The following is a 13,436-nucleotide window of genomic DNA, read 5'->3' on the forward strand; positions in this document are numbered from 1 at the left end:
AACGGCCTCGGTCCAGTATACCTGAAGGAGCGTCTCCACCCCCATCGTTCTACCCGGACACTGAGGTCCAGCACCGAGGGCCTTCTGGCGGTTCCCTCACTGCGAGAAGCCAAGTTACAGGGAACCAGGCAGAGGGCCTTCTCGGTAGTGGCGCCCTCCCTGTGGAACGCCCTCCCACCAGATGTCAAAGAGAACAACAACTACCAGACTTTTAGAAGACATCTGAAGGCAGCCCTGTTTCGGGATGCTTTTAATGTTTGATGTATCACAGTATTTTAATATTCTTTTGGAAGCTGCCCAGAGTGGCTGGGGAGGCCCAGCCAGATGGGCGGGGTATAAATAATATATTATTATTATTATTATTATTATTATTATTATTATTATTCTGATCGGCAAGTCCTAGGCTCTGTAGTTTAACCCACAGCACCACCAATTCCTGGTCTGAGGAAAACGTGGTGTATTAACAACAACAACGGAAATGGAATTCTGCACATGCTAAAATGCACTATTATTACTTTGAATGATACAATACAGAGTTCCAGGGTCTAAGTCCCTCCAAGGTGTGGCTCAGCCTGTGGGATGCTGGCTTATGTGTTTATGTTTGGGTTTTTATCTTTTATAGTACTGAAATCTGATTTAAGCGATCTTGAGGAACCTTTGACTGAAAGGTAGGGTATAAATCTTCAAACTCAATGCCAACGGTATGGAGGATGCATAAAGGCAGTGGCGTAGCGTGGGTTGTCAGCACCTGGGGCAAGGCAAGTAATTTGCACCCCCTAACCCGTGGATTTGTGCCCCCTAACCCCCAGATGTTGCGCCCGGTGCGGCTGCCCCCCCCCTGCAACGCCACTGCATAAAGGGCTACTCATTCTTAGTCTAAAACAAGAAACCAAACCGTACTGTCTTTTCACACACCTAGTAGAAACACAAGAGAAGGGTATGCTAGAATCTTGTCAACATACTCATTTTCCATGGGCAGGGGTTAACTAGTCTCTTGAGGGAGCAATATGCAGTCTTTGCAGTCTGAAGCTGTATGTAGTCCAAGCCAAGGTGGAAACAACTGTTATATGTCCCCTCCAATGTTTATTTCACTTGTTTAATTAAATAGTGCTAACAATGTGTTATACAATTTGTATGAATATAAATGCCTGCCCCAAGAAACTTACAGTCCAAAATTGTCAACAATATATGTCAACAATTAAAAACTTTAATTAACCTGAATATACTCATCTTTTTACCTTTTGTCACATGATGAAATAAGAATAAGGAACTTTTTTTCTTTCATACAGTGCCTAATATGTTAAATGCATAACATTATTAAACCTTATTATTACTACCATAGTAAGCACCTAGCAATTTCACATGTCAAAGTAATAATAAATATAGCCCTGCAAATAAATTTACAAAAGATGCTTACCTACAACCCTTTTTCTAGCCTACCTGCTAACTTTAAACATTCCAAGCAGCCACTGTCAGCTAAGGGATGGTTGAAAGAAAAATAAATACAGTGTTCCCTTCCTTGTTGCCTGAAGGCAATGCTTCACCACAGATGATTAGATAAGTGGCTACTTATAAGCCTGTAATAATATCATTAGCAGCCCAGTGTAACTCCAATGAACCAACTGCCAGAACAAAATATTCCAACTAGAAAGTATTTGTGATAGAGGTTCTAGAATCGTAGAATCACAGAATGGTAGATTTGGGAGGATTTCCGAGGGTTGTCTAGTCCAACCCCCTGCAATACAAGAATCTCAACTAAAGCATAAATAACAAATGACCATCCAATCTCTGCTTAAAAACCCCAAGGAATATTTATTATAACTGGAATCTATTGGTTTGGGTCCCACCCTCCAGGGCAGGAGAAAACAAGCTTGTACCATCTTTCATGTAGCATATCATATCTCTCAGTCTCCTCTTCTCCAAGCTATATGCACCAAACACTCTCAACCATTCCTCATAAGGCTTTGTTTCTAGACCCTTGATCATCTTGGCTACTCTCCTCTGCACACGTTCTGGCTTGTCTATATCCTTCTTAAATTGTGGCACCCAGAACTAGGCATAGTTGTGGTTTGAGCAAGGCAAAATTGCGCACTAATATTACAAATTTATAGGAAGGGGGGAAAGAGTAAGGGAATTGTGTGTGTGTGTGTGTGTGTGTGTGTGTGTGTGTGTGTGTGTACTTCTTGCATGCCAGACTGTGCTGTCCATAGATTTTTTCTGGAATTCTTGAAATGTCTAGTGAAAAGAGTGGGATATAAAAATTAACTCCTAACTTTAACATGTGCCAGATGAACAAATTCACCAGCTTTCTCCAAAAAAGAGAAGGGGAACCTTTTCCAGCACTCATTGTAAAAATGAAAAATAAAAAAACCCTTCCATTTTTATGTAAACACTATTGGGGCAGTACTTCAGCATCTGAATTATTTTTGTCAAATTAGTTGTCAGCTACAAAAATAATTCCATCTATAGGTTCGGTGGCACTGTGGTCTAAACTGAGCCTCTTGGGCCGGACTGAGAAGGCGAATGGGCCGCATCCGGCCCCTGGGCCTTAGGTTGCCTACCCCTGCTCTTGGGCTTGCAGATCGGAAGGTCAGTGGTTCAAATCCATGCAACAGGGTGAGCTCCCATTGCTCTGTCCCAGCTTTTGCCAACCCAGCAGTTGGAAAGCACACCAGTGCAAGTAGATAAATAGGTGCCGCTGCAGCGGGAAGGTAAACGTTGTTTCCATCACGGTCCTCCGTGAGCCAATAGTGGTTTAGTCATGCTGGCCACATGACCCAGAAAGCTGTCTGTGGACAAATGCCGGCTCCCTTGGCCTGAGAAGAAAGATGAGTGCCACACCCGCCTTTGATTGGACTTCATACTCCAGGATCTGGTGAAAACACTGCAATATTTAGGGTAGGAAGCAGGCATCTACAAATCGACTTGCTCAGTTAAATACCCCAGGCACTCTGCTGAAAAAGGACATCCAGCAGCTCACAATCCCGCTCTCTTCCACACTGAAATACAGCCAACTGCATTCGTATTTCTACTTGGAGAAGACAAGAACCAGCATCGCCACACCTCTCCTCTGCTGGGCTCCAGCGCATGAGGAGGTTCCTCACACAATGGCCCAACGCTGCCATGCCAGAGCTTTCAGACTGACCCAGGGGCAGAAGAGGAGGTGTGCCACTCATCCGCTGGAGTCTGGCATGTGAGGGAGCTGCAGAGGCAGCTTCCTCACATGATGGCCCAGCACCACTGAGCTGCCCAGTCCACCGGGGGTGGCACTTGCCCCGCTGGGGCACCAGCAACCTATGCTATGCCACTGTGGGTGAGAATAAGTAGTGACTGGTAAGAAAGCCAAGCCATTATTTGCAGACTCAGAGCTGGAAGGAATTTTCATGCCAGTAAGATCAGCTACTGACCCTGTTCAGTTTTGGCCTTCCTATCCAATAGTTGCCTTTGCACAATTCACTAGGGCTATCATGTGAATAGTTTTACTCACTGGTTCCTTGCTTGATGGCTACTCCACTTTGATTCACTTTATCTCATCCTATTTTCGGCTTCTGGTACACTACTAGCTAGACGATACAAATCAAACTGTGTATAAACAGGTGCACACGCAGTCAGTTATATACAGCCACTGGAAGCGCAGCCAACTCCACAGAAGAGCTACATAAACAACATCTAAGAGATGTATACAAACTAATACCGTATCTTATTCATTCAGCATAACCAGACTATACCGTTATGCAGATTAAAGTGTATATTCCATATGTAACAGTGCATGTGGAGTATATCAAACAGCAGGGAGATTCACTTTTCACACATTATTTAGAGCAAACCTCCTCACTCACTCTGGGGTGTTGATCCAGATTATGTCCAGGTGGCAGTAATAAACACACTCCTTATCTTTGTAGGTGTAGCAAGTGCAGCGCTTGGCTCTGTGGTGTACCTCCGGTGGGCCAGCCACTTTCCCCACAGTGGCGTTGCCGGCTGAAAGCAGCCCTCCTACTGCTGTCTCGTTTTCTTTGCTGACCCTCCCGTGGGGCCCTGGAAACCTCAGCTCACTGTTGCTGCTACTGCCACCACTGTAGAGCAGCAGGGGGCGAGAGACGGGCAGTGAGAAGCCTGCAAAGTCGGGGAGAAAATAAAAGACAAAGTTTAATCAGAAGGGAAAGCTTCTATTTCTGCAGTAAGGCATTTAAGACCAATAAAAAGGCAGCAACATATGGAACAAGATTTAAAGGACCATTGACTGTCACAATCCTTAGCATGTTTGCTCCAAGTTAATAGTTGTTTTTTATTACTTTTTAACATATGGAATGGAAACTGCAATAAATCATGAACATCTATTTATGCTAATCAACAACTCAGACTTCCACCTATGATTACATGTGTTCAGACATCATAATAAACCACAGCTTATTGAGACACTGGATAGCTCAGTTGGTTAGAGCGTGGTGCTGATAATGCCAAGGTTGCAGGTTCAATCCCTGTATGGGACAACTGCATATTCCTGCATTGCAGGGGGCTGGACCAGATGATCTTCCAGGGTCCCTTCCAACTCTACAATTCTATGATTCTGTGATTATGACAGGGATGAGCCTGTGTGAGCCTTGGTTTGCACACAGCCCTCTCACCTCCTCTGTCACGGCCATGAGGAGCTCAGAAGCTTTCTTTACAGTTTGATTCACCATGACCTGTTATGCCATCTGAACAAAGAAAAACTATGCTTAATGATAGCTAGGGTTTGTTTGAAACAAGAGAGCTTCAAACCACGGGGTGTAACACTATACAGCTATTAATCAGGAACAGAAGTGAAACTTCCAATCCACTTCTGCAGTCGCGCTGGAGGAGTGGAAAGCTCACGAGCTATAAACTTGCACAGGCTGATCCATCTCATAATAAACCAGTTTATCATAACATCTGAACATGGCCAATGGACGCATATCACTTACCCATGATTAATAAATCATAGTTTAATGAACCATGGTCTACAAAGCAGGACACTAAGTGAGTAGGACGGCGTGCAGGGCATTTTAAGCCACAGTCTAGCATTAACGAGCAGATCACTCCCACTTTGCTAAAAAGAACATAAGAAAAGTCTACTGGTTCAGGACAATGGACCATCTAGTCCAGCATCTTGTTCTCACAGTGACCAACCAGATGCCTATGGGAAGTCTGAAAGCAGGACCTGAGCACAACAGCACTCTCTTAGTGGAAACATAAAACCGCAATCCTTGGCATAGTGTTCTATCCAAACCAGGGATTGTGGCTTAATTCAATCCCAACAAACCATGGGCGTAGCCAGGGTGCTTCCCCCCAAATCAAGTAAATAAATAAAAATACTTAACTAATTGACCAATTGCATTGAAGATAATTCAGTTTTGCCTCTCCCCCCCCCTATAAAGCTTGCCCCCCCCCAAAAAAGTCCTGGTTACACTCATGCAACAAACCATGATCTGAAGCCAAATTTTGCTTGTAGTTTGTTTGGAGAAAAACAAATCAGTCAACAATTTGGACACCATAAATCAAGGGCAGTTTTGTAGCTCCTGCTCATGCAAGGGGAGGAGCAAAATGAGACTGATCCGTGCATTCCTGGTAAAATACTAACTATGGCTTACCTGAGAACAATGCCAATGAGGGGAAAGTTGAGAAAATGGACGAAAAAAATACAAAGTCGTACACTGACTGTCAAACTGCACTACTTTGCCAAGTATAATAAGCACTAATTTCTCCTAAGCTGCCAGTATACAGATATCAGAAGTCTTTTATTGATGTTGGAGGACCACTGGCTTCAACATTTGCTCTTGGCCACTAGAAATGTGCAACTTATCCCTCGAAGTTGTGCAACTTCTAGATCCTGAAATGCAGGAAATACTCCAAAAATTCCTTGAATAATTTAGTGCCATATTACACTGTGAGAAAACCTCTCACCAAAAGCGTGCTGCCTTGCAACAAGCCATAGCATGCAAGTTAGAGGCACATTTTATTGTCATCTGCCAGATCCTTCTGGCATGCAGGATTTCAAGGGAGATCAGAGCAATACCTGCAGGGATGACAGTGCAATCTTAGAGGTGCACTCCAGGCAGCCTCACTTCTACAAGCAAAAGATCCTAGGTGCAACCAGCACACAGTGCAGTACAGCCATGTGAGATACCCAAAATAATGCAATATTATTTCCGTCAGAGAACTTCCTGGTGGAGACAATACCGGACTTTTTGCGTCTTCAAAGCAGTTCAGATAGACTACTAAGATGATTCTCGAAACCCCTTGGTAAGGCAAGCAAGAATGATCAACACCATTGCAGCCAAGAGACAGTGGTTTTGCTATCCTTAATGCTATGAAGAGAATGTGTTACTGAGGTTAGATTTCAGCCAGGGATTTATTCCCAGGCTCCCTGTTCATCACAGCCACAGCACGAGAAAACATTCTTCTTTGTTCAGCAGCAAACGTGCATAACTCCAAAGTACACATAATCAATATAATACTTTGGAAAGGTCTCTGCTTTTTATTTTTTAGAAAAATTGTCAGATTTCCTTGATCCAGAAAATCCTACATATTTCATCTGAGGAACAGTTAATATGGAAAGGTGGGTTCATAATTTTTTGTTGCCAAATAGCATTAGTTTTAAAAAGCAAGGGGATGGAAAAGCAGTTTAAAACGTTTGGTGTTAGGTTTGTTTCTATTTTTTATTGCTAATTGTTGTTTTTAATTATTGTACAATGTGTTTTTAATATTGTCTAGCTTTTAAGTCACCAAGGGAATAGTCATTGCTGTAGCCATTTAAATTTTATAATTACTTAACATTTCAGAAGTTATAAGCTTCTGGCAAGATTTTGTTGTTCCTATTTATTCTGTTTGGTATTCCATAGAGCAAATTGTTCTTTAAGTTTTATATTTATTATACAGTATTCTATTAATAATAATAATGTTGTTATTGTTAAACAGAAGAAACAGTGTTTAGAATTTCTCTAATACCATTAAGAGAACTCTATCTTTGATCTTGACTCTACAGTTACTAGGAGGCACTAATGCCCATAGGATTTGAAACTTCTGTGGACTTAACGCTCAGGTATGTGGGTATAGGATTGCAATCTTCCACTGCAATCCTACACTCAACTAGGAATAAGACCCATAGAACTAAACTAGATTTATCTCTGAGACATGATAGGATTGCACAGCTCAAAACCTATCCACATTTACTAGGGAAGTAAGCCAATTCAAGGGCTGGGTTTTGAGTAAACTAGTTACGGATTGCGCGGCTAATCGCTGCAAAATCGAATTCTTGTTCACTATCGCCGCTCCCGGGAATCCCTTCCGAGAAAGCGATCAGAAATAACCAATACAATCGATCTCTTTCTTCACCACCTTTGTTTGGTTTTTTTACCTGTACTCGAGATAACTGTAAGCCCAACAAGTACCAGGAATCCCAGCTCCATGAAATCCAATGGGAAGCTTCGCAACTTGCAGGCAAACACAGAGGGCGAGGAAGAAGGGGCTGGCGGGGCGGGGCGGGGAACCCCCGTAAGACTTGCGCGTGCAAATATACTCCTGACGGAAGGGAAAATCCCGGGTCGCGGCTACATGGAAGTTCTCCTCCCGGACGTGTTTCCTCCACGCGCCGAGGAATTAATGGCGCCTGGGGTCTTGGATTGTCGGTTGCGCCCCCACGCCGCTTGTCCTCCAGCTCCCTCTTTGCAGAACTAGTCCCGAAGAAAGCGTTGCAAAGCCAAGACGCGCTCCATAGCTCGCCTTTCCTTTCCTCTCCCTCCTTCTCTCAGCACCTCTGGATCCGATCCGAAACGCGGGTTCGGGGCTTCCCACGCGCGCACCGGCACAAACCGCTTCCAAGCGAGATTGCCGAGTTGCTATCGTCTTTCTGCGTCTCCTCCTGTTTCCCGCATCCTGCTGCAACGGCAGCTTTGCCCAGGTAAGCGCCGAGAAAAGCAGCGACGCCGGACGCTCCTCCGCCAAGGCGAGCCCGCTCTCGCCAAAACGGGGTTTTGCGCGCGTTTCTCATCCCATCACTTGCGCCGAGCTGTTAAGCGAGCCGTCGGAGGAGGGGTGGGTTTAGGGATGAAGGCGGGGCCTGGGAGCTGGTTCTGGTCCTGATTGGTTCCGCCCCAGCCCGGGTTTTGCATATGGAGCAACAGAGTTGGCATTAGCTCGCAGGTTGCATCGGGGAGAGGTTGTAAATGCGCTGCTCCGTCCACAGCCACTGCGTGTTATGCAGCTTGTATAAAAAGCATGTGCCCGTATGGGCGTAGCCAAGCCCCTAACTCAATAAAAAATCAATACAAATCTAAAGTTCTTCCCCCTCCTAACAAAAGCCTTCCCCTCACCAACAAAAATCCTGGCTACGCCCATGCATGTACCGTATACAGAAACGGTTTAATGTGCAAAGTGCTTAGCAATCTTGAATCTTTGCTGGCTATCCTATCCTGAGCGTGCCTGCCCCGCCCTACAACACCCAGGGACCGGGGCCAGAAGCCCCAGTTGACCTGTTGGGGCTGAGAGACAGGAATACTGTATGACCAAAGTTGTAAACAAAGATTACTAGGAAACAGATCAGGGTTGGGAACCTGAGACTCAGGGCAAGGGAGTAGTAACGAGCCTACTGTCCAAAGGCAAAATCTGCATTTCTTGCTCCAGCCCCTTTTGCCTGTGTTCCTTTGAAGGTTGTCCAGAAGGGAATGCAATCCTCAGTGTGAAAAATATAGCCTACTCCTGGCATAGATCAAAGATGGGGAACCAGCTGTGGCCCTTCAGATATCACTGGATAGCAGCTCCCAAAATCCCTGAGTATTGGCTATGCTGACTGGAGTTGATGGGAGTTAAGAGTTCAACAACAAGGACAACTCTCAGGCACTGAGAGCACTTGAACCCAGATCTAAGCGTGTCCACTAGATCAGTGGTTTGACAGCTTCCTAACTTCATAGAATCCTTCCCATGTCATCTACCAAGACAGTGGATTCTGGGCCACATAAGTTCTAGGGCACACTCTCCGCTCATAGAAGACACTGAGGAAGGCCTCCTTCTGTCGAACTGAGAAGTCATCTCTTTCAGCTGCACATTGCAGGAGATTTCTATTGGTGGATAAGCTGTGTTTCCAGGAAGTTTGTCTGCTGTTACTGCGCTAATCATTAAGGAATAGCTGTGAGATGTGAAACACAGAGCAGTCAAGTACAACATCCCTAGAGTGGAGATAGAAAGGGGATATCTGGACCAGCCAGTCGGAACTTCCTGTTTCCTCCTAGGCTGGGACAGACTTCCTCTACATGTGACCAGAGGTGGGCGTGGCCTCACCTGTGCAGGTAACAAAAGCATAGGACTGGCCGCCATCTCTCTCTCTCTCTCTCTGACTACATTCGTCAAAGAAGCAACATCTGCTTAGCCTAAGATGCTCTCTTGGCTTCCAGCCAAGCGAGGACAAAGGGACTATCTCTTTATGGGAATGATTCCAGGTATATTACTTTTGTAACGTAAGTCTGCCTTCTGCATAGCTGTCAACGTTTCCCTTTTTTAAAGAGAAATTCCCTTATTCCGAATAGGATTCCTCGCAAGAAAAGGAAAAAGTTGACAGCAATGGCCTTCTGGGATCCATCTGTGAACAGAATGAGTGAGTAAACTCTTTTTATACTTTTATAGAAGACTGTGTCGTGTCTATTTCTTTTATGAGGGACTAAAGGGGAAATTACCGGGTAAATTATTTTAGAGGCTTTAGCGAGCCTGAGCAAACGCATCCACTTTGCAAGTTTATTTTTTTTAAATAAATATTTATTAACAGTTTTTGAATAAAATACACAACAAAGAAACAATATAACATATATCTTAACGTAGTTTCTTGACATCTTTGGACTCCCTCACGTCTCCCGCTCTTGCGTTCCTCACAATAAAATTTTGCCAGCAATTTATCACCTTGTTTCCAATCTTATTTATCTAGTTTTCCCATGTTGTTTCTCTAATTTTAGATATCCTTTATTCAAATCCTAAGAGTTTAGTGTAGTCTAGTAATTATCCAAAAATTTATCTTTTCTTAAATCTAACTTATCTTCATAATTCCATCTAAGTTAATGGTGCCAAATTATTTATGATCTAGCAACCTTCTTAACATTCATACAATTTACAGTATTTTTGTAAATAGATCTTAAATTTCTTCCAGTCTTCTTCAACCATCTCCTCTCCCAGGTCTCGGATTCTGCCGGTCATCTCGGCCAGTTCCATATAGTCTATCAGTTGCATCTGCCATTCTTCCAGAGTGGGTAGATCTTGGGTTTTCCAGTGCTTAGCGACGAGTATCCTTGCTGCCGTTGTTGCATACATGAAAAATGTTCGGTCCTTCTTTAACACTCTCTGGCCGACAATACCCAGGAGGAAGGCCTCTGGTTTCTTAGGGAAGGTATACTTAAATACCTTTTTCAGCTCATTATATATCATTTCCCAGAAAGCCTTCACTCTAGGGCAAGTCCACCAGAGGTGAAAAAACGTTCCTTCGCTTACTTTACATTTCCAGCATTTATTATCGGACAAATGGTATATTTTTGCGAGTTTGACTGGGGTCATGTATCATCTATATATCATTTTCATAACATTTTCTTTCAAAGCATTACATGCAGTGAATTTCAGCCCAGTAGTCCACAACCTTTCCCAGTCCTCAAACATGATATTATACCCAATGTCCTGTGCCCACTTTATCATAGCCGATTTTACCGTTTCATCTTGTGTATTCCATTTTAGCAGCAAGTTATACATTCTTGAAAGTACCTTAGTCTTAGGCTCTAACAATTCCGTTTCTAACTTTGATTTTTCCACCTGGAATCCTAACTTTTTGTCAAGTTTAAAAACTTCCTTAATCTGAGCATAGTGTAACCAATCTCGCACTTTATCTTTCATTTTCTCCAAACTCTGCAATTTCCAATTATCTCCATCTTTTTCTAATATTTCACAATATTTCCGCCAATTGGCCTCCATATTGAGTCTTTTTCGGGCCTTAGCTTCCAATGGTGAAAGCCACCTTGGAGTTTTATTTTCCAATAAGTCTTTATATTTTGTCCAGACGTTAAACACTGCTTTTCTGACAATATGGTTCTTGAAAACCTTGTTAATCTTAACCTTGTCACACCATAAATATGCATGCCAACCGTAAGCATTGTTAAAACCTTCCAAATCCAATACATCAGTGTCTTTGAGAAGTAGCCAGTCTTTTAGCCAGCAGAAAGCTGCTGATTCATAATACAACCTTAAGTCTGGCAGGGCAAAGCCCCCTCTTTCTTTCGCATCTGTTAATATCTTAAACTTAATTCTGGGCTTTTTGCCCTGCCAGACAAATTTGGAAATATCTCTCTGCCACTTCCGAAAGCACTCTGTTTTGTCCACAATCTGTAGTGTTTGAAACAAAAACAGCATTTTTGGCAATACATTCATCTTAATAGCAGCCACTTTGCAAGTTTAAAAAGGGGAATGTGACTCTGCTAAATTGTAGAACTTGTTAACACAAGTTGGAAAGGATATAATCAAACGATATATCCTCTCCTGCATCCCTGAACATCCCCACAATAGCAGATAACCTTCTGAGGAATTCCAAGGGTCCTCCAGAACACAGTTAGAAAATTGTTGCTCTAAAGCTGGCTAATTGTTACTTATAAGTAAGTGGAGGGGGGGGGATAAGCACACCAACCCTAATAAGTTACCGTATATTTCGCCCTATAGGACGCACTTTTTCCCCTCCAAAAATGAAGGGAAAATGTGTGTGCGTCCTATGGGGCGAATGCAGGCTTTCGCTGAAGCCTGGAGAGCGAGAGGGGTGGGTGCGCACCGACCCCTCTCACTCTCCAGGCTTCAGGAAGCTATCCGCAAGCCAAGTTCCCGCGGGCTTGCAAGGCTTGCGGACAGCAGCCTGCAGCCCGAAGCACGGGGTGCGCTGCGCAGCGCGCCTTCCCGCAACCTGGTCTTAAGGCTGGCAGCGGGGAGAAGCGCGCATCTCCCCCCCGCCAGCCCCACAAGCTCGGGGAACAGCGGGGAGGCAGAGCGCCGCCATCCCGCTGTTCGCCAACCTGGTTTGTGCTTCAGACAGATCTCCGCAAGCGTGGGAGCCCGGCAGGAAGTCGCGCCGGTCTCCCAAGGCTTGCGGAGATCTGCCTGTTCTGGGGGCTGGGGTTGGGGGAAGCTCGGGCATCCCCCGCCCCACCCCCACGCCTGGGGGGAAATATTTTTTTTTCTTTGTCCCCCCCCCCCAACTAGGTGCGTCCTATGGGCCGGTGCGTCCTATGAGGCGAAAAATACGGTAACTAAGAAAGCATCACTTTTGATTTGGTACCTGTTGGGTAGCCAGCTCAGTACTCAGGGACTTCAAAATGATGGCCGTGCTTCGAAGCAGTTGCCACCCCCTTCCTTCCTCGACAACTGAGGAACAGGACAGAAGCCGCAGCAGCAATAGCCTCTGTGCCTCTAAACTTTTATAGACGGAGGTACTATCTCTGGGTAAGGTCCAGGCAGTCTCTTGCTTCCAGACCATAAAGCAATGGTGTGCAGTTTACAAGGGTATTCAGTACTGGTTCTGCTTATTAAAGTTTATTTGAGAACAACTTGGGAAGGAAGGTTACGGTAATTCCTCCTTATTGTAGGTGAAAGCCAGATTTCAGCTGCAACGAAAAATATTCCCAGCACTTCCCAACACAAGTACCAAATTCATTGCATTACAATAGCACATTGCAGATTCCTCACTGATATGCTGCTTGCAGATTTACAGTTATTGTGGCCTTTTTCTTCTTTACGGTAGATGAGTTACACAGGCAGACTATAACCCTGCAATATGTTATGCCCTGGGACAGTTGACTCTGGCTAAAAGTCACAGGTGGGGCCATTGCTGGGTGAGCAAAGTAATATGTGTGTGAAACGCCCTGATTGAACTGTAATAAACTGAAGAGCAGCTTCTAGAGTGCTATAATTCACAAGTCTGGCTAAGTGCCCTTGACACGGGAATGGCTCCATTACAGGAGGAATTGCTGTGTGATTGAAGCCATAATACAATAAACTGACCTCTGTGTACTGGCACATCATTGACACTGCATGCATATTGTGTCAGAGTACAGTTTCTTTTTCTTTCTTTTTTTTCTGAAAACCACAATACTGTTAGCAGTTGTCAGGCTGTAGGCCAACACCTCAAACTACAACTTACTGTCGGAAAATATTCAGAATGATTTACAGCACACAAATGCATTGCTTTATATCTGGGTGTTCTAGATACTGCACTGATTCACTGCACAAAGTACCGTATTTCACTTATTCATAGTAAATTAAAATGTACTAAGAAGACAGTTTCCTGTTGCAACGCATCATTGCAACCAATGAGACATTTATGAGGGCTATGGTTCTTGGTTTTTATCATTTCCTTTGTTCAGATGTTGCAAAATTCCTTCTTTCCCAAGCAATGAAATCTTCACACAGCA

General features: G+C 44.2%; 1 protein-coding gene across 3 annotated transcripts in view; it reads right to left on the reverse strand.

Annotated features, from left to right (window-relative positions):
- The window catches only part of EDN3 (endothelin 3), a 37,375-nt gene extending 28,770 nt beyond the window's left edge, over positions 1-8,605 (reverse strand). Inside the window, exons 1-2 of one of the 3 annotated variants that reach the window (XM_083744764.1) lie at positions 7,376-8,605; positions 3,840-4,113 (exon numbers count right to left, since the gene is read on the reverse strand). In XM_083744764.1, the coding sequence (XP_083600890.1) occupies positions 3,840-4,113; positions 7,376-7,427 (326 nt within the window). In that variant the 5' untranslated portion in view covers positions 7,428-8,605. The remainder of the gene's footprint in view (positions 1-3,839; positions 4,114-7,375) is intronic. The other 2 variants (XM_083744762.1, XM_083744763.1) reach the window with 2 other exon arrangements.
- Positions 8,606-13,436: the final 4,831 nt, after the last annotated feature.

This window comes from Podarcis gaigeae (genome assembly GCF_964106915.1).
Source record: "Podarcis gaigeae genome assembly, chromosome: 6".
Classification (NCBI taxonomy): domain Eukaryota; kingdom Metazoa; phylum Chordata; class Lepidosauria; order Squamata; family Lacertidae; genus Podarcis; species Podarcis gaigeae.